The sequence below is a fragment of the Typopeltis vanoorti genome, chromosome 6 (assembly GCF_054136105.1).
Source record: "Typopeltis vanoorti isolate ZY-2024b chromosome 6, IOZ_Tvanoo_1.0, whole genome shotgun sequence".
NCBI classification, from domain to species: domain Eukaryota; kingdom Metazoa; phylum Arthropoda; class Arachnida; order Uropygi; family Thelyphonidae; genus Typopeltis; species Typopeltis vanoorti.
In genome coordinates, this window is record NC_143554.1 from 124,275,123 (window position 1) to 124,301,155 (window position 26,033).

Below are 26,033 nucleotides of genomic sequence, written 5' to 3' on the forward strand. Positions count from 1 at the left end.
CTAGTAATCAGCTGCAACCCTCTCGAGAGAGGGAGCCACAGATCACATGTTGCTTTATAATAGAATTAATTATGATTAATATAATTAATATAAACTAATACGAAACATCAAATGATAACAAGTATTAGTATTAAGTATTAGCATTAACTAATAAATAACTAAATTAACATAAAAATTAGCATTAAAAACCTCCTAAGAGTTAAAAAAAAATGGTGTGTTTCGCAAAACGTGGTGAAAAGCGTCTACACGAATATCGAAATTACATATTACAATAACTTTGCACTAGTTAAGTGTTATACTATTTAGGCTTAGGAGAGAGACACAAGAAGATATTTTAAGAGATTCAATATTAGTTTGTCAAATGCTTTTTTAATGGCAAAATGTTTTGCAATATTAATTGAAATGTAGTATGGAAATAAATGATAAAAATCGTCACCTACTAGTGCTGGAAAGCTTTTAGTTGTTTACATATCGTTATGATTTGAAATTCTCCTGAGTTGAACTTTTCAGAGGAATTTTTTGTTTCTAAGGACAAAACCTAAATGCAAGCAGTCTAAAACTTTGAATTTATTCTAGATAACGTTTATTCTAATCCTCTGAGATGAATCGCTGATGTTCCCAATTTTTTTATTTTATTTTATTATTCTTGCTAGTACTCATCCAAGATTGTTCTTTTCTGTCCAAAAATGTTGTCACATTTTGCTCATCTAATTATACATTTTACTATTAATTATAATATTAATCATTATTTTATTTTATTTATTTAATTTTTACTTTATTTATTTATTTATTACTGTTATTTTGCATTTATTAGTGTACCAGTTAAGTCGCCGTAAAATTTTGGAACCACAATGCTAGACCACTAAAAGAAATATTGTTATAAGTTCGATTATAGTTGCCGATTATAGGAGCTTTACTAGGCCTTTTTTCAGTTCTCACAAGTCTCCAAAACTCGAACTTTAAATACTGCATCTCACAAAAAATTGATGCAGAAATCCCACTTTTCAGACGAACTAAAGTGTTAAGGTTTTAGGATCACGAGATAGAAGACATGTCTGCTGTATTCTCACCCCGATATCTCTAAAATCATCAATAGTGGTGGATCATGTATTAGACATGGTTAACGGTAAAGACCGACTACCCACTGATTTCCAAAAGATAGGGTTTAGAGTTTCATCTGCTTTCTTTGGGGAATAAATAGGCATTACATTATTTATTTTACGTTTTTAACTGAAATGAAACAAACTTTTGTTTTTATTTTGCTTATTGCTATTATTATTTATTATTTTTACTATTCTTTTTTTTTTTGTTTGACAATCCAGTTATGTGTAATTGTATTAAATGTTATCTATATTTTCTCAATAGCGAAGTGTGTTAGGAGTAGCTACACGGGAAAGGAAAAAAAATCAGCTAAAGTAATTTCTGTATGATTCTTTATTGGTCGTTATAGTGATTTAGAATTGAAATATTATGAGGAAAACGAAACACTTCCTGTATGCCAAATCACGAAATAGTATTCTTATGGGATTATAGATTGTACCTGACTTCCTCCATTAATAGCCACATAAAATGTCCCTGAATAATATTAGTGAGTTCCAGTAATATGCTCGACCTTGATGTTTTCTACTCAAATCTTATCAGTGTCCCGTAACATGCAATGGCCATGTAATTTGCCGGTGGTAAGCGCGCATGCGCATAATCTAGGAAAAAGCTTTCATACATGATTTGATATGAAAGCATTTTCCTGCATTCTTTTGCAGCGAAAATAATTTCAAAATGTTGTTTCTGTATTCTAATACAGCCTTTCTCTAGAATACGCTTCCATTTTCATTTTTAGAATATCATAAAAGATTAAAAATTATACGATAGTAATGAGAAAGGGATGAATTTCGTTCTAAATAGTTTCATTGCTAAAATGCAACTTTCTAAGAATGTTTCCTTATAGGCAGATCAACTGGATAGACATGACAATGGTCTAAATGCAAATACGAACGTGTTCTGGGTGAATCACGAGTCTACATTATTAACAGATCAGATTAAATTATCAACTGCCCTCCAACAGAAACTGTAGGTCGGGTGGATCAAAGTTCTCTGATTCTTCATCCTCTCATATTCTTTCTTCGTGAACACTGTTCTAATATTCGCTGATCTTCAAGACTTGCCCATTGAATCTAACACAGTCAACCTGTACATTTTCTATGCATTAAAATTATGCTTTCACTCTTCTGTCTATTATTGTGTAACCCATAATTATTTGTGAGTGTTCTATTATTGTTCCTGTGTTGCTAGTAGTGGTTGTTGTTGTTGTCGTCGTTGTTGTTTTTAGTATTTAACAATCAATCAATAATCTTACAATATCTTACATTTATTTATTTTCGCAAAATTGCTTTCAAACTTCATACCTTTTTTTTAATTATTATTTTATTTTGAACAGTGTTAATAAACGGACTAAGTAAAAATATAATGAAAATACCCAAAAAAATTTAAATTAAATTAAAAATACATATAGAAGGAAAAGAAGTGTCTGTTTACCCCTATGGAAATGTTTGCATCGACAGTGCTAGGCTGGGCGAAGAAAGACCATTATACTCGTAAGTTTGATTCTAATCTCGGATTAGAACTTGTCATCTGCCTCTCTTTGGCTTCCCGCTCTCTGTTTAATCGATCTATGGCAAGGGCAAGTGGAATTTTTTCTTCTGTAAACTCGTGTTTTTACCTCAGATATTTGAAAAATTCGGAACAGAAGAACTTACACTATCATACACAATAATACGAGTTGGTGTAGTCAGTTAACTGAATGCCAAGGAAAGGTTAGAAAAACCGGTGTTTGATTCCCGAAGGACAGGATAAAGACAGACGAAGACCAAGATTACGGTGGACTGGTTTAGTTAGAAATATTTCAACAGACTGAAACGTAAGAACCAATAGTACTAGAATCTTAATGAAAAGCAGACTAATTTGGAGGAAAACTGTTGATAAGAAACTAACAATAAAGTAAACTTGATTATGGATTAAAACGGATATAATATCTCGTACACTCTAATATCAGATGTGCAATTGTTTGTCGATGATGTGAAGATAGGCAGGGCAATCAGGGATGCTACTGATAATCAAGGCTTTGATATATCCACACCTTTATAAGGCTTTGATAAGACCACACCTGGATTATTGCGTGCAGATTTAGTCTCCCGGATTCGAAGGGAAAAGACGTTGTGGAAAGGGTGCAGAGAAGAGATACAAAGATTGTATCAGGATTATGGGATTTAAATTATGAGACAGATTGCGAGTATGTGGATTACAAACTCTGGTAAACAGGAGAAAGAGGGGTGATATGATAGAGGTCTATAAACTTTTGAATGGGCATTGAAAACGTGGGGAGAGAACACGGGGGGCATCCATGGAAGTTGTTTGTTCATAGTCAAGAAAGGGGTAGGAAATAAATTTTTCTCCCAAAGAGCAGTGAATGAGTGGAATAATTTGCCTTTAAGGGGTAGTGAGTTCATCTAATGTGAATGCATTTAAGGGAAGGTATGACATCTGGTTTGGGTGATTTACAGCCTCCCTCGATGTGTCCTTGACTCCCTGGAGGTCTCAGATAATAATAATAATACATGCACATTTTCTTTTTCTTTTTTTTTTTCAATGGTAAATTCAAATCCTATATTATTATATCTCAGATATCCACTATTATAATGCTTTAGGGTTATTTTATCATGACTGCAATTTTATAAGATGAAGGTGTCATTTCTTTGCGAAATGAAAAATGTTTTCCGTGTATTGTACAGGTATCCCTCGATTAACGCGGTTAATTAATCCCTCGGTGTTACCGCGTATATCAAAATCGCGTTAACCAAATCTAATAATCAATGGTAAAAATTACAATTCGTCCCTGATCGATTACTGTATTAATAATTAGTTTTATATGGTACTCTTTTAGGAAAGAATGCAAAGGAAATGTTTAATAAATACTTGTACCTACATTATTTACTGCAATTTTTTTTATCGAAGGAAGTTATCAAGAGCGTTTGAACAGTTTTAGTTTTTTTCTTATCGGCATAAATTCTACGATAACAAGCAAAATGACTCTCCAGACCTCGGCAAACAAGCAATAAAACATAAAGGAAAAATCCTGCAAATATAATACATGATGGTACGAATTAAGTGGATATTGAATCCAACATTATTTCATAGCCAAATATGGAAACTACAAGTTTCGGTCCGAATATACATAGAAACTAAACGTTTCGGCGGATGTAAGCATAAGCAACCTTATTGGGCAACTCTTAGTAAAGGTGGCGTAAGCTCCAGATCACTTTCCTTAGTATTTTCCATAATGTAAAGCACATCTCCTAGAGGATATGTATGATAAATAAGCCTTTGGCTCTCTATTTCAGTATTACGCGATGGTTTATTTATTTTCAGTTACATTCTAGAAATTATTGAACAAAGAATTAAAAAAAAAAAAAAACTAAACCATACTATACTGACATCGGCGGTCGCGTAAATTTGAAAACTGACAGCAGAAAACAGTGCGGAATATCACTCGTAACATATGAACGCACAGCTACTCATGACCTCCAAGCTATACACTGAATTGTGTAAGAATATTTGTATTAAACATTTTGCATGTATCTGTCAGATCAGCTGCGAGCTCCGCAGGGTTAAAGGCGCGTTAATCAAAACTTTTCCCGCGTATATCAAGGGATTACAGCAATTAATTTCGCAGCGTTAATCAAATCCCGCGTTAAGCAAAACCGCGTAAAGCAATTGATACCTGTACTTTTAATGATTCTCAGTATCTTTTTTAGAATGAAAACGATATAACGTAAAAATTGCAAAATATTTAAAAATAACGGGTGTAATTAACTCTATGTTTAAACCAAACCTAGTTCAAAAACAAACCAGGCTAAAAGTATACAATACATTATCAATGCCAGTCCGAAATCTGGACAATAAACAAAAAGACAAACAAAGATTAACAACAGCAGAAATGAAGTTTATGAGAAAAACTGCAAAGTATACCCTATTTGATCACAAAAGAAACGAAGAAATTATGAAAGAATTAGACCAAGAACCAGTAAGAGAAAAAATTAAAAAATATAAACATAAATGGATGGAACACGTTCAAAGAATGAAAACAGAAAGATTACCAAAACAAGCCTTAAAGTACAAGCCATTAGGAAAAAGAAAACCAGGACGTCTTAAACGATTCAAAGATGACTTCTAAGGCCAGAACAGGCCATGCTAAGGCTAAATCTATGATACGTAAGATGATGAGTATCTTTTTTTAATAAAATATGTATACATTTTTAACTGTCAATAACTAAATTTTTTATTGTAGGATTTCTTGCATTTAAAAATATTGTGAAGAAAAATATCCCCACTTTTATTTCGTAGTAAACATTTTTAATTATTATCAGGGACATGGGAAAAATGTCTAAACATGTAATTATTTTTTTTTATATATAGACGATGTTGTTTTAGTAGATCACTTCATCAAGAGGTGATGAGATGTAAAGTCTTGTTTGTTTGACTGATTTATGACGTCAAGAATGACGTTGCAATCTAGTTTTATGCAGGAAAAATTATTTTGATTGACATGGAGGAAAGTTAGAAAATAAAATTTGGGGAAAAAAAAGGACGCCGGCGTTCAAAAAAATTAGCGAAGATTTCATTGATTTGCTGCGACCTACAGACCTTGGATAAACAACGATGTGTTATTGATTACGTGAAAAAGCAACGTTTGTTCGGCTTACATTATCCAACAGACCGTTCTTTCTTTTGTAGTCTGTAAATATCTGAAGTCAAATATTACGTTTAAAATAGACCTCAGAGAGGTTCCTGATAAAATCACACGCAAGGTCACCATTCTATTTCTGATATTATAACCAAGAAATCCCATTGGTTCCTAAAATTGAAGGACATTTTGATTTGTTTTTTATTAATATTTTTTATATCACAGACGTTTATTTCACGATCTACTAGGCGGCGCTTGCTATAGTAATAATGGTCTGTCTTTTGGAAGTTCGTTTGTATTTTCAATATAATAATAAATTTAGTTTAATCCTTTTCTTATAAAAAATAATTAAAATTTTAATTTTAATATTTTTTATTATTTTAATACTTTTGAAAAATGTAATATTATTACATATTTGTAAGTTCGTTTGTACAGAGGAATTGTTCTATATACTATTCTAAGTAAAATTTATGCATGCTTGAGAAGCACACTAAGAAAAATGTAGAAGAAAAAGTTAGGTTGTAATAAAGTGGATTCAGTCCAAATAGGGATTGTCAGCATCAGATAAATAGTTGGTAACAAGGTTTAACATTTAAGTCGATTTATTTTTGTTGAAAATCTAGAAAAGGCCTATGACAAGGTACCACAAGAAAAAACTGTTTAAAACGCTACAATTAAGTGGTATAACCTGGCGTACGAAGTAGAGCAATGCGTATTCTATTATTATTATTATTATTATTATTATTATTATTATTATTATTATTATTATTATTATTATTACGTGACACCTCCATGGAGTTCCAAGAATTCATAAAGGAAGATACTGCACTTTATACAACCCAAATTCTCCAGTACTTAATCCTCTATCTACAAATAACGACACTATCCACCATTTATACACAACGCCATCTATCGTCTACTAATTATATTTTCTATTCTGTAAATTGAGTATGTTCTCTAGCCGATATGCTTGTATGTGACATGAAAAACTCGACTTTTCTGCTTAAAAATCCTACTGTCTCCGTATGCGATCGCCTAACTCATATTCAATTAAAAAAAAATCCATATAAAGATGTCCTCTCGACACAACATGAATCGAACACAAGTTTTTATCAATTGAAAGACGTAATGTCCCGTCGTTTTTCCTTCGCTGCAGACTCAAAGTTTTAAGAGGTAATTCAGCAGTTAGAATTAAATAAGGCACCGTAAGATGTGGAGTCGCAAACTCAGGTGTAAGATAAGGGTGTATACTATCTTTATTGTTAATCTTATTCTATATGGATCATATTACGAAGGAAGGTGGTGATAAAAATTGGAGATATTCAACCCATATCGAATTTGAACTATCTGTGATATCAACAATTCACAATCGTCAGTTGTTGATAATATGTACATATTTCCACGCCATCTACAGCTGATAGTGAAATATTGGTTCAAGTATCAAGGCAAATGATAAAAATCTTATCGCTAGATGAATTTTGCGAGCGGCCTTGGCTTTCAAATGAATGGAATTATATTCAAATATTATGAGAGGGAATATCATTGTTTGAAATCAGAGATAACATCTCTTGATAATAAAACCGGGATATTTTTCCCCTTAAAAAATCAACATAATCTCGTTAAAGAAAGAGATGTAAGGTATTTAAAAACAGAAAATTCATTCACGTATCTAATGTTTGTCGCAAAACTATTCAATCACTATCATTTCATCTATTGCGAAAAAAAAAAAAAAAAAGGGATCACAGGGAATACATGAGTTAAATATTAATATTATTATTACGAATCCCACAGCGCTAACTGAATGTTCGTAAATAGTATGTGTGTTCTATGTGAAAGCTATGGCTGAGGTTTATTATCAGACGAACAATGCAGTAGTACTTTTATAGCGTATTTTTAGTTATAATGAATGTTTTCAAATATGCAACGATATATTCTATTGCGAATAAAGGAAAATCGATTATCTATAGTAATCCTTCGTCAGGAGCCTTACTATTAAAAAAAAAAAATCGTTAAAATGTTGCATATGTCAAAAAAGAAAAATGAAACCAAGCTATCTCGTCTGGCAACTAGAAATAGTTGCCAGACGAGATAGCTGGCAATCAATACAATACAATGCTTTTAGTTAAAAACAACAACAAAAAAAAATATCAGGTTACGAGTTCCCATTTTTTCTAGCTTTGTTTTCAGTCTATATATTATATCTCTGTTATAATAACCATTTAATATTTATGTTTAATTATTATTATTTAATTTAAATTATTATTTACTTAAATAATTATATAACTTAAATAAATGATTATATAATTTTTTTAAATTAAATTATTTATTATTTAATTTTTTAAAATTAAATTATACTTGTTGGCAAAGCTTATAATATCAGGAATATGCTCAACAAATAATGTCATGGATTTCACCGCCTGTGATAGAGTTGTCGGTCATTGATAATATGTACATAGTTGAACGACGACACCTACAGCTGATACTAAGATATTTGTATAAGCATCGAGGCACGCGATAAAGGTTCTACAGACAGAATTTTTTTGGAAGCAGTCTTGACTTTGGAATTTAAACACGTAAAATAACATGTACTTTTTTTTTCATTTTGCTGTTGTTTACGACCGAAATTCTGCTTTCAAAAACAGAAAAATAGTGGTAAACATATTACCATTGTTTCATACTTAATGACGTAACCTGCTGTTGTTATGGAAACGTGGAAAGCAATTACGTCACATGCATATTATACAAACTTATTTTATCACATATAAAGAAAGTGCAACACACATCTACAGGCATAAAATACTTATCGTTTAGAGATGCAGTACGGACTACACTAAAATGCCCTGATCCCTAACCAAGGTAAAAAGAAGCACTCAACATTTAGCGCCTTGTAATGCTGTTAAAATGGCGTTACCAGAAAACCAGTAAAGCAATTCGATAATGTGTAAAAGGGAAAAAAAACTTCCCATCGTCCGAATTACCTCCCTATAGTCCAAATATAATAATATCCGTTCATATCTAAAATATGAAATACTGCCAAAGCCAGAATTAAAAACACAGTATCGCTTTTGGGATGGACACACCCTATTAATATGTGGCAGTGCTTTACTATGTTCCTTTTAAGACCACTAGGTCACGTATTCTTGCGACCACTGAGAATTAAGTGAGGAAAAACAATTCAAAAATCCATCTTGAAATCAGTCCAAAAGCTGCACTAATCATTTGGGTATTCTATGATAAATTGTTGGTAGCTTTTAACCTTCTCACCTAATTCCACTCAAATTGATAAGCTCGTGAAATCTCCAGAAGTTGGCATATTGTTACTAAGCGTCGTTTGGCAATTTTTGCTATGCACATTTCCGGTCATAATTCAGTATTTATTATTAAATCATTAAAAATTAAAGTAACATTAATAGTATTATATGAATAAATTCAATATAATTAAAAATAATATTAATAAATAATATCAAATAAAATATTAGTAAATGCAATATTGATTTTTATATTATTGTTAATTATAATCTATTATTTCTCTCTAGATATATAAAAATGAGGTAAATTTACGATGCATGTTTAGAAAAAAACGAAAGAGGAGGCAAAAATCTATTTAGGATGGCACCATCTTCATATTTTTATTTATTTATTTTATTTTTCCATAGATAGTTATACACAAACACATAAGAAGACGGACATGCTTCGTATGGTCAAATTACATAATTATGCATCAACGTATCCTTTAGCTATAACAATTAATTCTTTCTTGAAGTTATGACTTAAACGTTTCTATAATCCATTGATGGAAGCCCATACCACATATTTTATATCTCAAATCTCCTTTCTGTCTCCTATTAGATATATTCATCAGATGACAACTAACTAAGCGATCCCACCATCGATACAATCCCTATACTTGATTTCCTTGACATCAATATAATAGAAACCTTGGTGAGCAAAGCTGAGAGCCTTAATCCGATACTGATCTGACTAAAACTTAAACTTATTCAACGTTTAAAACCTTAAAGCTCCCTCCTCAAAACATCTTATGAATTAATTTATATAATTGTTTTAACAGAAGGAAGTAAGAGAGGTAAAGAAGTTTTCGATCAGTATTATATGAATGCCATCATTATCAACTAGTTCACCAAACACACACAAAAAAAAATATGCCGATATTCGCAACTACACTTTATCGTCTTATTGTATTATTGTTTACTCCCACGTGCCATTTAACTAGGTCAGCAAACCTTCATCAATATCCAAAACAGCTTTGCAGTTTATCCATCGATTGAAAAACACCACTGTTCGTTTGGCCTGTATGATAAAAGCCATTATAAAAAAAGGGAATAAAAAATAGAAAAAAGACTCGGCATTTTTTTCTTCTTTTTTTTTTTACATCACAGTCCTGCCAAACGATAGCTTTATCTGTCAACGTCTACTAACAAGGAATTAAAGCAACAAGGCTATGCCATGCAATAGCTTTCTAAGCAAAGGATACCGCCACCTACACGTAACCTTCAAACCTCGGATATCAATACCTGCAAAAAAAAAAAAAAAAAAAACACGTGCGACTTCATATACGAGTACGTTTATCGATCGTGGTGTTGGTTTAATAATCTTGACGTGCCTGTTGTTAGAGTTAAGGTTGCTTAGTAACCGCATAGTTTTCTCTCGCCGAGACACATGGCTGGTACAAATGACACAGAATTCAGACGCACAAGATACAATGTCAGTGGCGAGGTAAGAACAGTTTCCTCTTTTCTTGTATTCTGTTATATCATTCAATTCGAAAGTGTACTGCCAATTAATTAGCTAAAAGCATTTGATATATTAACGTTTCTGGAAAGCTAATATAAATCAAACGTTTGTTTAGAAAGAAGCAGACGACGGTTAGCAGGTAGCAAACTATACAAGTATTCAACGCGTAAACCAATCTTTTGTCATTCATTATGAATAAGACAGCAAAATGAAACAAAAGAGGGAATATGACAGTGCAACGGTGTGTGCGTGTAACGAATTTCATTTACAGAAAAATTTATTTGTAAACATGAATTTTTCTGTAAATAAAAAAACGATTAACTCGCAATGTTACAAGAAACGTAACATTGCAGTTAACTTTATATACTTGATTTAAATATTTCGTTATAAGAACGTATCGAAAATCTGTCAGAATGCTGAGCATTTTTCAACATTAAGGAAAAAAGAAAAAAACATTTTATCATCAAAGTAGGATAAAAACAGCTGTCGTTTCGAAAGAAGCAGACGATGGTTGATAGGTAGCAAAACCATACGAATATTCAAGGCGTAAATTCTATCGACTGCTTAGTGTAATCTAAAGAGTTTTAAAGGCAGTCAGAAACTAATGTATATAGGAATAAAAATTCAAGATAATTTTTTTCAAGGGGAAGGGACTTCTTATAGTTTATTATTTAAGTTAATAATAGCAATAATAACGTAATACTTTGCTATTGGTATTTATAGAAAGATATAAAGCCTAAATGTTAATTATCAAAACAGCTATATTAAAATGAAGTTAGTTTTGTTAATTATTGTAAACTTTAAAGCAATGTTTGCCCAAGGATGCCCATATGAGGTCCTCCAAATTTTTCTTGGCATTTATACGACTCTTGTTTGATAACAAGAGAACTATAGGCGAACGTATTATGTATTAAGTATTTGAAAATTAATTTTTTTCAAAGTATATTTATTATTTATTGTAGTTTTAATAAAATTCGTCGACAACTGCTAAATGAATGGCATGATTAAGACAGAGTAAATTTTCAAATGAGTTCTCAAGTCCAAATTTTTGTATTTCAATATACATAGCCGATATGTTTTTATCAAACAGCTATTCTAAGTTTTTGTATTTGTAAGTCGCAATATTTTGAATATCAATTGAGTACATTTTCCGAACATACGAACTAATCCTAAATTAAAAGTTTTGCGTCATCTGAATGAACAACATTGAAATATTTTTTTTATTTCCAATGCTGGTCCATTCATCCGATGTAAGAACAAAACGGTAATAAAACCGATCTGTTAATTCTTTAATTTTATTAATTGCTTTTCTTTTTTTTTTAATGTTCATAGAAGGTCGAAATTAATTTTTAAGATATCTGACTGGTTCTTTCTTGATACGTAATTCTGTTTTGAAATTGATTCGCGTATAAAATATTGTTTTTAGGAAAGTTTAAAATTAACTAATCAGACATCATTCTTTTTGAGATTCTTGATCAAATTTTGATTCATGCATGAGTTCTAAATGCATCATCAGTCCCCTGGTGTGTGATCCCTTATATGTAATCTAAGGTTACTGTCCCCAGGAATTCCGGGGACAGTAACCTTAGGTATAACTGAGCTAGGACTAATGTTATAAACTCACAGATCTTTAAACAAAGATAAAAAGATTCAAAATTATTTTCATGCACATGAAATATATATATATTATAAAGGCAAAACTTTTGTATAAAATCTCTGAGAAGAAATGTTAGAATTCTTATTAAAAATTCTGTCATTAATTTTCCAAATAAAACCTATGCTTAGTGAGTATATGCATACTCAGCCTCCGTTTGCAAAATCATTAATCAGTAAGTAATGTTCGTTTGAAAAGATCTGAGTGCAACCTCATCAAGAAAGCAAAGATTTTGTTTAAGGGATCGGTAAAGTGAAATCTGTCCTGCAGGGTTTGCCCTGTTTTGACAAATGATGTCAAAAATCGATGACGTATCTCCTCGCTTTGCTCCACCTTTAAGCTCTTTGAAAGAATTCTCCTTAAAAGAATTTCACCACTCATCGAAAGAGCACTCCCGATTGAACAAACTGGCTTCAGGTCGGGAGGAAGTTGCTGTGACCAGGTCCTGGCCCTGACAACACAGACTGAAGCAGGCTTCCAGAAGAAACTTAAATCCGGAGCCACTTTCATTGACCTAACATCAGCTTATGACACAGTCTGGATCAGGGATCCTCCTCCTAAAGCTAGGAAATATTATAAGATGCAAAAAACCTTCTAGCTTTTTGAATCCATTCTCTCCAACAGAAAGATCCGGGTCCATATTAGCGGAAAAAAGAGCAGGCCCAGATTCCTTCACAACGGTCTCCCTCAGGGCTCTGTGTTATCTCCTTTACTCTTTAACATCTACATGTACGACTTACCACTTACCAGCTCAAACAAGTATATGTAAGCTGATCACCTAGTGATCATACATCAAATACCTCCTTTGCCAATCTGGAATCAACCTTGAACACAGACCTGAACATCCTGGATAGTACTTCAAAGCAGTGGTACTTGAAGCCAAATCCAACAAAAACTGTGTCCACAGTATTTCACCTGAATAATGCAGAGGCGAATCGGCACCTCAACCTTTCTTTCCGTGGAAAAATGGTAGAACACGAGCCTCACCCGAAATACCTTAGCATGAGAATGGATAGAAGCCTAACCTATAAAAGGCACATCATCAACCTGTCCAACAAAATTAAAACGACGAACAATATCATTTCAAGGCTTGCTGGAACAACCTGGAGTTGTGTGCAGAAGTTCTAAGGTCGTCTGCACTAGCCCTCGCATTCTCTGCAGCAGAATATTGTTCCCCTTTCTGGGAAAGAAGTGCACACACTAACGTTATAGACATCCAGCTAAACTCTACCATGCACACAATTAGTGGGACAGTGAGAAGCACCCCCCCCCTCTTTCCTGGCTGCATATCCTATCTAACATTGTTCCACCAAACATACGGAGAAGACAAGCCTCGATTAAAGAATTTAATAAAGCAATGAGCAACCTACTCCTGCCGCTGCACCAGACTCACATAAATCCACCTAGTCTTCGTCTAAAATCTAGAGAGCCTTTCTGGTCCATAGACGAACTCTCTTCAGCTGCCCTGCCATCAACACCTGACATGTGGAGAGGATACTGGACCAACAATCTCCCAACAAACGGCTTCCTGGTAGAAGATCCCTGTCTGCAGCCTGGTTTTGCTCTTCCTAGGAAGATTTGGTCATCAATCAACAGGATCAAAACTAACCAGGGCAGAAGTGGCTACTTGCTACATAAATGGAGGCTGTTAGACCACCCTTATTGTGATCGTTCTCCCGTGGCTGAGACGATCACTCATATTGTGAACGACTGCCCAAGGCGCCAATTTAACGGTGGTGGCCTACAGGACATCCACAAGGTGACGGATGAGGCCTTGGATTGGCTTTCCAGACTGGAATTGACCTGTATGCCATAAGAATAAATAAATAAATAAATAACTGAATTTCGAATAGCGTTAATTGTATGCAAATACTTCCTTCTTTTTCTATTTCTTTCTCTCTCTCTCTCTCTCTCTCTCTCTCTCTGTGTGTGTGTGTGTGTGTGTGTGTGTGTGTGTGTGTGTGTGTGTGTGTGTGTGTGTGTGTGTGTGTGTGTGTGTGTGTGTGTGTGTGTGTGTGTGTGTGTGTGAATAGATTCGTATGCCCAGATTTTAATTTGTTGTAGGATTTTGGGAATCTAGAGCAGTTGAAGGCATAACTATTTAGATTATTTATCTTTAATACGAATCCTACTTACAAAAGGCTGTAAACTCATGCTACATTAGTATCGTCGTAGAGTTAAGAGTTAAATAATCCAAAAACCCTGTTCTAGAGACTAAGCACGGAAGTTTTTCAAGGCAGTTTCAGCTAGTTCACTTCACTTTAGATATAATTTTACTTTTGTTTAATTTTGCTACTAAAAGGTTCTGATTGCAATCAAAATTAGAATGACTCTGAAGATATTAATATAGATCCAAAATACCACATTTTATTCCATGCATTCCATCCGGTATAGAATAACTACTATCAATGCGAATTGCTTCACAAAATCTTGCTAATAAATCTGATTTAAATGAAGATATCGCTATATATTTTTTCAAAATGTTTTATCTAGTATTTTGTTCTCTTCAAATATCCACTTAAAACAAAAAGTGAAATAGCTCACAAAATAGAAATTCAAATTGGGAAAATTCTGGTTAGCCAAAGTCCAGGAATAATTTATGTGTGGATAACGATTGCAGTATTGAGTAATACTAGCCATCAGGTGTCTTTTCGCGAATAAAAAGACAGAGTAAAAAAAAAAAAAAAAAAAAAAAAAATATATATATATATATATATATATATATATATATATTAATACGCGATATTATTTTCAAAGAAACACAAGTGTTCTCTGCTATTGTATTTGGCTTTTTAACAGTTGGACATGAAAAATATGTCTCCTAAAAATTATCTTAAGTACATGGACGTCTACATTAGAAATGAGTTATTCGTGCAGACGAAACGAAGATTCGAACAACACTACATAAACGTTTGTTGGCAATCTTCCAACTGTGCGTGACAAAAAAGATCCAATAAATTACACACTAGTTTAATTAATGATATCTGCTTTGCAGTTTATATATGAAAATTAAAAGAAATATATTTAATGTTTTTATACAAACAAATCATAAAATTATTATAAAGCGTGTTTATAAAGCTTCGATACGTCCACATCAGTAATAATAATAATAATAATAATAATAATAGTAATAGTAATAATGATAATAATACTTTTTTAACATTTTATTATGTCTCAGATAAATTACATACATACATGTAATAATAATAATTTTTTATATATTAAAATTATGAGTACATATTGTGATTATATATTTAAATTACATATGATGCATACATTGATTGATATACATTGATATAATTATTATTATTATTTGACATTTGATATCAAATATGAAATAATTTTTGCTATTTGATTTTTGTTGGTTTGGGGGGTTTTTGAATATCCCCCCCCCAAACCCTACCTATAGAAACTAAATATCTCACTATCCGACATCCATCCTCCTATGCACAAAGCGCTGATCCTATAGACCACAACCATCACACAGGCGAAAACAACACGCTATCTCGGACTTCACTTCGATGCTGATCAAAGTTGGAATAGCCATATAAACTACCTACACAACAAACTCAGGATAATAGCATGAAAAATATATCGATTAAAAGACATGGCTTAGACACACACAAAAATACTAATCTATAAAGCATTATGTAGAAACATTTTAAGATACGCAATTACATCATACGTATTCTGCGCAGACTACAAACTCAACAGATTACAATGGTCGCAAAATAAAATGGTAAAACTGATATTCTCGGAACAAAAACAACCCACACTTATACGGGCAGCAAGGACAGAACACAAAATATTTAAGGTGAAACACTTAGATATCTTGTTATGTTAAAAATTTTTATTTTTATATAATAATGTTAAAACCAGTAGTGGCGCTTGGCTTGAAATCGTGGGGGGTGCCGCAATTTCGAAATATACATACACACAGTGTATACGTGTTTGGATAAAATATCAAAATTATGGTAAAAATTTAAAAAAAAAATTAAACATGAAACAATATTGTTTATTCTCGATAAAATTATAAAGTTTGGTTTAATTCAAAATTACTTAAAAATAAAATCTATTATCATAACCCCAATAATGTTCTAAAATAAAAACTATAACAAATGTTATGTCTTTAATTGTAATGTCCCAATATTTAAAGAGACGAAGTAAACACGATAAGCACTATGAACACTCTACTATGGCGCAAACTGCATATAAACAACAGTAGAACTGCGCGACTGACAGTGCCGCATTACGCTAATAGCTCGTATCTCACTATGATGTGCTTATGCTTGCACGCATAGCAATATGACACTGTGGTAAACACAGCGCTGCTAGCGTCCTTCTCCCTCCTAAGTGCTACAAGATGGAATTTTATTTTTTTATTTTATACAAAATAAGAGAATTGTATAGGATTGTTGATGATAAAAGTAAATATTACAAGCAAATATAAATAAATTAATAAATATATTTATATATCTAGAAAAATTGGGGGTGCTGCAGTTCCGTAGTACCTATACACGAGCTGCCCCTTGTTAAAACATTCAGTCCAACCTACAGCGTAACTAGAACAACATACTCTGTAGGTTGGACTAACCTACAAGACCACAGTCAACAAACTACATAACACATTAGTTTAATAATCACTACGGCAAAGCCACCCGAAACTTCTACGTACCTGACATGATAAACAAACTACCGTTCGACAACAGAAACCTAGGGACCTACAGAGAGATGAATCAGGCCCTATATAAATATTATAGCGAGAATGAAAATTAGAAAAATTACTCTCTCTCTCTCTCTCCTACACCCCCCACACACACCTATAACAACCCTCCCCCTCTCAAACACCATTAGAAGAACTCAAACACGCCAAATCCAACTCCAACTCTCCCCCCCCCTTGCAAAAAAAGTTAAACCGTGCTCAAGCAGTAGTAGGCCGTGGGCACGTGCACTCGCCTGTACACGCTAACTGGAAAAAGCATATATACAGATATATATATATATGTATGTGCTTGGAACATATTATATATATATATATATTCCAAGCACATACATAGAAACAGTAAAATCAAGACCTGGTTTGCGATGTGTATGAGAAAAACACACACACATAAATTCACCGTCACCTCATCTTCCTCAGATAAGCCCTGCAAAGCTTTGAGGAAGAAAGCTGAAATGCCTCCCAAAGAAACAAGAAAATATTATTAACGATTTAATAAAATGTGAATTATTGTAAATTTAAATGAATCATTGTATATATGTGTGAGAAAAAAAAGATGTAAAGTACATTGTTAGTGTCATTATTTATGCAATTTAAATGATATATTTACCTAGCAATCTGTACTGAATATTTTGTAGTGAACAAAAATGTAATAATAATACTTCAGTTGTAAATATTCTGTAACTGTGAAGAGGGTAATAAAATTTATCAATCTTTGTCAAAAAAATTATTATTTTGGCATTATTTTATATCTATACGAAATTACTTACTGTTTTATTATCTGGATTTTTCACCTCATACAAGATAACCTTTAAAAGTTCAGGCATTTTACAGACACAGCAAGTAGAACGATGTACTAAGTAGACTCTTTTGCTCTGAGCTAATCAAACCAACCATGCAAACGACCTATTCATGTTGTCTCGCATATTAATCAAGTCACACTTGTCTTTTTTTTCTTTTGCAGCAGATAGATCCATGATGTGGCGCGTCTTCTCCCACGATGAGTGATGGTGACACCGACATTCGCCATTTGGCTCTAAGGCGACAGCAACGAAGAGTTCAAAGTCGGGCCACTATAGAGCAACTACTGGATTCTGATAATACAACGCTCACTAATCGGGTAAGTTTAAAAGAATTCACTAAAATAACCAATCTTTTGATTATTTTTTTAAAGAAAATATGCACCGATTAATGGAATGAATATGCAGTGATTAACAAAAGGAATGAGCTATTTGCTTCTAACTTCTATGGCTGGTGGATTTTTATACCGTAAGCGGTATTTTTGTTTTTAATTGTTTAAAGAAAAAAAGTTTTGAGCACTTGGCTCGCCCTAATTAGGGCTGTGTAGAAAGATTTCAATCTGTGATCAGAGCCACCTTTGGGCGTTTATGTTTCCATCTGTCTTTTTCATCGTAATCTGATGACTCACGAATGAGTAGGTTGGGATGGAGTGATGCCTGAGCAAAGTACTTGGTTGCTATCTGCAGGAGAAACGTAGGTATATCTGTCAGGTTTCCGTCTTGATGGAGGATAGTGTTCCTTACAAACCACGGGGCATCGAAGATCATTCGGAGGCATTTGGTTTGGATTATTTGTAATCTTTTGATGTTGCTAGGGGGAGGTGTGGCTCCACGCTGGTGAACCATAAGTTAGTATGGGTCTAATGATTGCTTTGTATATTCTTAATTTGTTTTGTGGACTGACTTTGCTTCTACGGTTGAGTAGAGAGTAGAGTTGAGCTATTGCTGAGTTTGCTTGGTTGCAGGCATGAGAGATGTGGGAGTTGAAGCTGAGATGGTTATCTAGTTTGATTCTTAGGTATTTTACTTCTTTTTTGCCATGGGATATCAGTATTCAACATCGTGACTGCTCCATGATGGTCTGCTTTCTTCCTTGTAAATAGTATGGCCGTGCTTTTGTCTGCATTGACATTAATTCTCCATATCCGAAACCATTTTTCAAGATTCATTGCTGCGTTTTGTAGTCGTTGTGTGGCTAGGTATGGTCTGAGCGATCTGCCCAGTATCGCCATGTCATCTGCATAGAAAGCCATGGTGGTTGATGCTGTGCTTGGGACGTCTGAGATAAAAATGTTGAAGAGTAGCGGCGATAATAGGGAGCCTTGCGGGACACCTGCTGTGATATTTCTTGTAGTGGATCTGATCCCAAGGAGTTTCACTTGAAATTTTCGGTCTTTCAGGTAAGAGTCTATGATTTGGATGAGGTTTAGTGAGTATTTTGCAGTTATTAGTTTGTGGATGAGGCCTTTGTGCCACACTTTATCGAAGGCTTTCGCCACATCCAGGAAGATCGCACCTGTATGTTGTTTCCAATTAAATCCGATAGTTATGTATTCTATAAGTCTGTGGATTTGTTGAGTTGTGCAGTGACCAGTTAGAAAACCAAACTGTTCTTTTGGGATTAGGTCTAGATTGTCCGTTTCGTTTTGTAGGCGTTTTAGTATTACTTTTTCAGCTATTTTTCCCTAGGCCTGACAAGTGGCTGATAGATCTGTAATTCTGGGGGGGAACTGAGGTGCTTTCCCACGGTTTGTGGATGAGGATTATATCTGCCTGCTTCCAGCGAGTAGGGAAGTAGTTGAGTCTTAGCATCGCATTGATGATAGCCACTAGATGCATTATTGGTTTGTGAGGGATCATCAAAGAAAAGAAACGTCATAAAACACATGATCAATGACGTCATCTATCAACTTTTGATTGATGAAATGTAAATATTTAACTTACATAAAAAAATATGAATGCAGATAATTCATAAAATGTTTTTCGTAATTGTTTGGCGAGGGAGAAATGTTCCGTAAAATTATATTTAATGAGTAATTTTACTACTATATATAATTAAATTTAGTTATATTTAATAAATTCGATATATTTATTAATACTTAGCAAATATCTAAAATTTATATATTCCTTGTTTTTATATTTCTTATATTATGCAATGATTTCCAGGGCAGACGTTTTTGGAGGTAAAAAATTTTTCACTCTCGAGGCAAGTACAGGCGGGCTAATAATGATACTACCGAGGCAGCCTATTAGGGGCCGGATTCCATTCCAGATATCCTCGTCCCACTAAAATCGTACAGCTTCCCTTTTCCTAGACTATGATTTTTGGTATACTGAAATATATTTCAATTTTGAGCTTTTAGATATGGAATGAATAACATCTTGCTCAGAAGTAGTTTGTGAGGTCTTGGACAAATAGGTTTTGGTTCCCAGACATAAACATACAAAACATATCAGTGAACAAAAAATTACAAATAACACTACTTATACATTATTCTACATTTTCATCATCATAATTTTTGATGATATTATCATTCGCCATTGGAATTTTGGTTGTTTGTGTAGTCTTGTAGAAATGGCGTTTGTGTCTATGGGCTAAACCAGAAGAAAGACCTTTATAAAAGATTCCTCCCGTCGTGACGGGAGGAATCTTTATGTGGACATTTTCAATCGAAAGTGAGTTAGTCGATCTCATACGGAGGTAGCAGGGTTTTTTCTCCTGGAAAATCGGGTTTTTCATCCCGTATACAGACAAATCGGCCCTTCAAGAACACACGCAATTTACAAACAAAAAACACTAGTTGTGGTGGTGGTGGGCGGTAGATGGCGTTGATGGAGACGATTGGTAGTAGAGGTGGAGACAGTTGTACAGTAGATGTCCTCCAGCGATGAGTCTTCGGACTCCTTTGGGGTGTCACGAATAATAATAATAATAATAAGTTTTATTCAAGTTACCAACTGCAGAACTTTTTCAAGGCTTTTTTAAGCCAGTTGTTCTCTAATGCAGGCAAGGAGATTAATTTTTTCCAACTGGAAGCTTGTGTTTTTTAACCCTGTCTCAGAAAAATCTACAGTAGGATTCACACTACTGGAGACAACGGTAAGAATATTATGATTTAGGACCACTAGATTGTGGCAGTTTTTATAGTACTCCCTCCCCGAAAGGTATGAAATCATTGTTAGTCTTGTGCTCAGCAAAGGATGAGGTTAACTGCTTACTGATCTTATCTTTTAGGGCTCATAGAGCTCCATCTACTATTCTTGGGAATAAAGGCGTTAAAGGATTTATTTATTCCCTTTTATAGTTTTTTTTTTTTTTTTTAAAGTTTTGAATTTTAAAGAAACTTAAAAAACCTTGTAGAAACTTTTCTGGGATCATAATGCCAGATGGCCAAAAAAAGATAGTTATGGATTTCTTGTCTAGGGAATCCTTTTAGGTCTTATTTCAGTTGGTTCCCTAATTTCTCGATTTTTCTCTGTAAAATCGTATTTTTAATTCTATAACTTATAAAAATTTGACTGTAGTACTCATTATTTCAAACAAAACTACGAATGTTTGGCCTACTGATTTCCAAAAGTTCGGAGTGAAGAAGAACTTCGTCCATTTGGAGAATAAAGACGCGATTGTTTATTTACTTATTTATTTTGAATTTTTATTACTTGAAATGTTTTCAGGCATTTGTACATGTATATATATTTCACTTTAACATTATTTTTTAAATCACAAAACAGTTTGACTGTGTTCTTGAAATCTGGGGCTGGACTTGAGTCTTGGCACCCTGTGCCTCGTACTAATAGGGAGTAAGGCAGACCGTTTTAGCCCTAACTTTGGAAACTTAGTGGGCAGTAAAATATCAAGTTTAAACTCATGAACCATTGCTAAGCAAGCAATTATATTTAATGTAGCTGCAAAAAAAAATCAGCTAACGCCTTTTATTCCCTTATAAGGAGTAGACGAGACCCTTACACACTATCTAGCGTTTGGAGACTGAGTGAGCAGTTCACTCTCCACCGGTAGCCAATCAGAGATAGCTGGCTTATGTCTATCGATTATAGCAGCCACCGGTGAAGAGGCTGGCAAACAAGTGCTGCCATCTCTTGGTACCTAATCCTAATAAGATATGTTACTGTCTGAAATGATGTGGGTATTACGGTCGATTTTCTTCAGCTTACGGGATGAAAAACCCGCTTAGAAAAAGTTCCTCCAGTCGGCGACTAGACTTGAACTTATCTTCGAGCGCAGAGGACGCAAGCGCCACTTCCACTGAGCTACACAATAGCTGTTGTTGTTTTATTTATTTGACCTATTGTAATATTGCTTGTTCCTTATAAAATTCTTACGTTTATGAAATTTTATTTTATTTTGTATTTTGTATATTGCCAATCCAGCGACATTCTAACATCGTGAATTCTAACAATTACGAAACGAAGCCTTTTGTGCCAGAAGTCAAAACGGCTCCTCAAAGAAAGTCCTACCTCAGTAATATGCCTGTGCCAATCTTTGAAGAAGAGACAAGGCTGGGTCGGATGCATGTCCCTCCTGTGGTCAAGTGCGAGGTAAGTGTCGTGTATTGATTAATGATAAAGTAATACCTAGTAGACATTTAGGAGTCTTGGTAACTCACTTGTTTGTGTCATTACCACTTAACTGGAAAGAAAGCCAGGTTTGACTTCTGCACAGTATAAGAGGGATTATTTACAAACACTTCAATTAAAGGTTGGCCAGCAACAGAGGAAGGTGAAGTATTTTCTCTGGATTACTCTGGTTTTGTTTTCCAGAAAAACGGCAAACTAAACCAGTACACCACTAAGCAATTCACTTCCGAGGAAAAGTTACTTGTCTTCGGAAGTGAATTGCTTAGTGGTGTACTGGAAAAATTGTTCTTTCCTAATCATTATTTTAAGCATTTTCCAAGTTGAATGGTTTCTGTTAGCAATGTTTCAGACTCGCTGTTTCTCTGTACATGCCCAATAGAAATTCGTGATACTAGCAGCATTAGATGTTACAACTTATAAATAGTTATAATCTTCAAACATGTAATGGTGCAAGTATCACAACTTTAGTGGGCCACTGAAGAAACCAAGTGAATCAACTCGTGTGGTCCTGTCTTTTAAGTAGTGGGATATTAAGACGTCACATAGAAGGTTGAAAATTCTTTAGGATCGCCATGTCAGGATTTGCAAATTCAGCGTCGTATTATTATTATTATTATTGAAAATATCCATGGAGCTGACAGACACTAGGAGGTCTCATTCAGTCCTCAATATATCTATAATGAAATATTCATATTATTCACAACTATCACCAACTTAAATATCTCTGTCATATCGCCTCATTTCCGCCTACTCACTAAACTCTACAAGTTCCATTTCCTCAACTTCCCCTCCCCCCCATAACTAGCATTTCAGCATGTTCATATTGTCTTAGTTGCCTTTCTCTGGACTCCCTCTGACGTTTCCACATCATAATGAATATTAGGTGACCGACTCTGCACGCAATAATCTATGAGTGGTCTGGCCAGTTCCTTGTGAAGGTATCCATCCTCTTCGTTATCTTCTTTACTTTCATACTTGAGCTATCATAGAGGCCATGCGCTGTATACTCTTCGCAATACTTGTGATGTGCCATCTGAACTCCCGGCTCCTGTCGACAGATTCTAAACCTAATCCTGTCCTACGCAAAGTTCCAACCAATAGCATAACGCCATAAGTTGCGCTTAAGTCTCCATCTCCACTCCTTCGTCTAAGAAAAAAATTGATTTAAACCTTCCTGAAAAGATCCTCCCCCCCTCACCATTGTATTCATCCATGTGAAATATCACTAAGTAAGTTCAACACTGGTGGTCCAACAACAGAAACATGGAGAATGTTGGTTAGTTACTCCTTTCTGCTCACACAGTTTGGTATTGTTCAGACAGCCTTCTATCTATACCTGACCAATCTATTATCCATCGCCATCTCCCTCTAACATGTACACCAACTTGCTATGAGGTAATCTATCAAATGCGTTTATAAAAGTCAAGAAGATCCTTATATACATGATTCCCCTTTTCCAGCATCCTTTCCCCTCCATCCATAAAATTAAAACTTCCATCTACTAAAATCCTCTATGACCCTTTCACAAGATTGTAAGTCTCATTCATATCACTATACTTCTATTTCCTAATGTCCATAGTCTATAAATTTTCAATCTATCTTCATAATCAGTATTCCACAATCCTGATTTAATTTTTAACACTCTTCTTTGTACTCTCTCCACTGTATCAGAATCACCACTGAAGCCAGGAGACCAGACCTGCACACAATAATAAATGAGGTCTTATCAAAGCGTCGTAAAGAGACAAAACGACTTCCTTATCTTGTCAAAGTTCGTTTCAGCATTGCCATTACTTTCTGAGTTGCATTTGTAATCTATGGCCATTTAACTCCAACTTCCTATCTCCTAAAACTCCAAGCCTGATTAGTTTCTTCTAGCAGAATCCCATCAATATAATACGATATTGGATATCTAATCACGCTGAAGTGAATGACTTTACATTTACTAACATTGAAATAATAGCTATTTTTCCCATGCCACAATTCCGGCTTATTCAAATCATTCTGCAAGAATTACATATCAGCCAGATTCCTGATTACCTCCCTATCTTTGCATCACCAGAAAGCAGCTGTATGTCGTCTGTTAAATCCTTCTCAATGTCATTAATGTACAGATTGAATTACAACGGAAAATGGACTGATCCTTGTGGCACACCACTGATTACCTTAAATAATTAAATCTTGCAGCCTCCCGTCCCCCATATACCACTTTTTGATATCTGTATCTTCATATCCACGCTAATATTTTATAATCCAATACCATATTCTGCAATTTATGCAACAGTCTTCCAATGTCTTTGCGCTATACTTGTGCAATGGGATTAATGTATGATAATCCCAATGCGAAATCATCCCTGTTCTGAGACTCAAATTGTATAGCCTGGTCAAAGAAATAGACAGTTCATCTGAACACTCTTTTAGCACACGTGCTGATATCCCATTAGTCCCTATTGCTGAATTATAAATTAAAGGTGCCAAGAAATTATATTCTTGGTTTAATCTTTTATTCAAGTGTAATCAAAGTTTTCACGTAGTGTAATTCCACGGCTGGGCAACTCGTATACAGAGATTAATGACTTCAAGTGGAAATCCTTCCAATATCTATCTCTTTTATTTTAGTATTTTAGTAATAAGGTGTGTGACACCTTTTGGCTACTCTTATATGGAAATATGGCTTCTGCATTACTTCAACCTTAGTATCACCTCTGGGTGTGACTCCCACTGATGAGACCTCAATAAAGGTTAAAACCGGTCTGAGCAGTGACCCTTCCCATAACTCATAGTATTATACATATCTGTAAAGATATGTGCTTTGCATTATGGGATACTAAGGCAAGTGATGCGAAGTCATTAGCTTCTATATACGAGTTTCCCAGTCCTGAAAACACTTCAGGCGCAAACTTTGTTTGCTTACACTTGGATAAAGGATTAAACCAAGAATATAATTTCTTGATACCTTTAATTTATAATATAACCAAGTGGAAAAGTTTCAACTATTGCTGAATTGGTTGATAGTTTTAGCAAAATGGACCGTCATTAATCGAATAACTTCTTCTGCATCTGTCACCCACACACCATCTGCATTTAGTAGAGTTATTCTTTCATATTCATTCTTTCTTTTACTTTTAGCATAATATAGAATTCTTTTGGGTTGTCGTTAGCTTGCAGAGACAGTTTCTTTCCTTACTCAAAGTTAGCTTTTCGTACGATAGTTGTGACTCTTCTGCTCTGCTACTTATAATTTTCATAATTGATATCATTCTCGTGCGCACGGTATTCCTTCCACACATCATCCTTTTCTTAGGAATCGCTTGCTTAATAAGATTACACATGCATTTCACTCCTAGCCTGTTTATTCTTTAAACTCTAGAACACATTATTGCCTAATCTATAGGCATTTTTAAATAACCTGTAGGTATTTTTTAATGCTTCCATTTAAAATTTCATGCTTCCATGTACTGTCAATATCCTTCTCATCCAATTATCGATACCATGACACAGAATCCAGATACCCCTCAGCTGGTCATAATTTTGTAGTTCCGCATGCAACCTTTTCTGAATGGAACGTTCATAAACTTAGCTACTTCCCGAATGAGCACTACACTATTATTATTATTATTACGTGACGCCTCCAAGGAGTCCCAAGACTAATCGAGGGAGGAAATCTACTCTACAACTCTCTCTTCACCACTTAATCTACGAAATACAGCGATCCACCACTACCATCATCTGCACCAATCACAACCACCACTAGTATTTTTTGTCTGTAAATTG

General features: G+C 34.2%; 1 protein-coding gene across 2 annotated transcripts in view; it reads left to right on the forward strand.

Annotated features, from left to right (window-relative positions):
* Positions 1-26,033, forward strand: part of LOC150105904 (nuclear receptor-interacting protein 3-like) — a 108,999-nt gene that overhangs the window by 12,245 nt on the left and 70,721 nt on the right. The window contains exons 1-3 of one of the 2 annotated variants that reach the window (XM_090394398.1): positions 10,367-10,471; positions 17,828-17,983; positions 22,053-22,220. In XM_090394398.1, the coding sequence (XP_090250524.1) occupies positions 17,864-17,983; positions 22,053-22,220 (288 nt within the window). In that variant the 5' untranslated portion in view covers positions 10,367-10,471; positions 17,828-17,863. Of the gene's footprint in view, positions 1-10,366; positions 10,472-17,827; positions 17,984-22,052; positions 22,221-26,033 lie in introns of those variants that run through there. The other variant, XM_090394399.1, reaches the window with a different exon arrangement.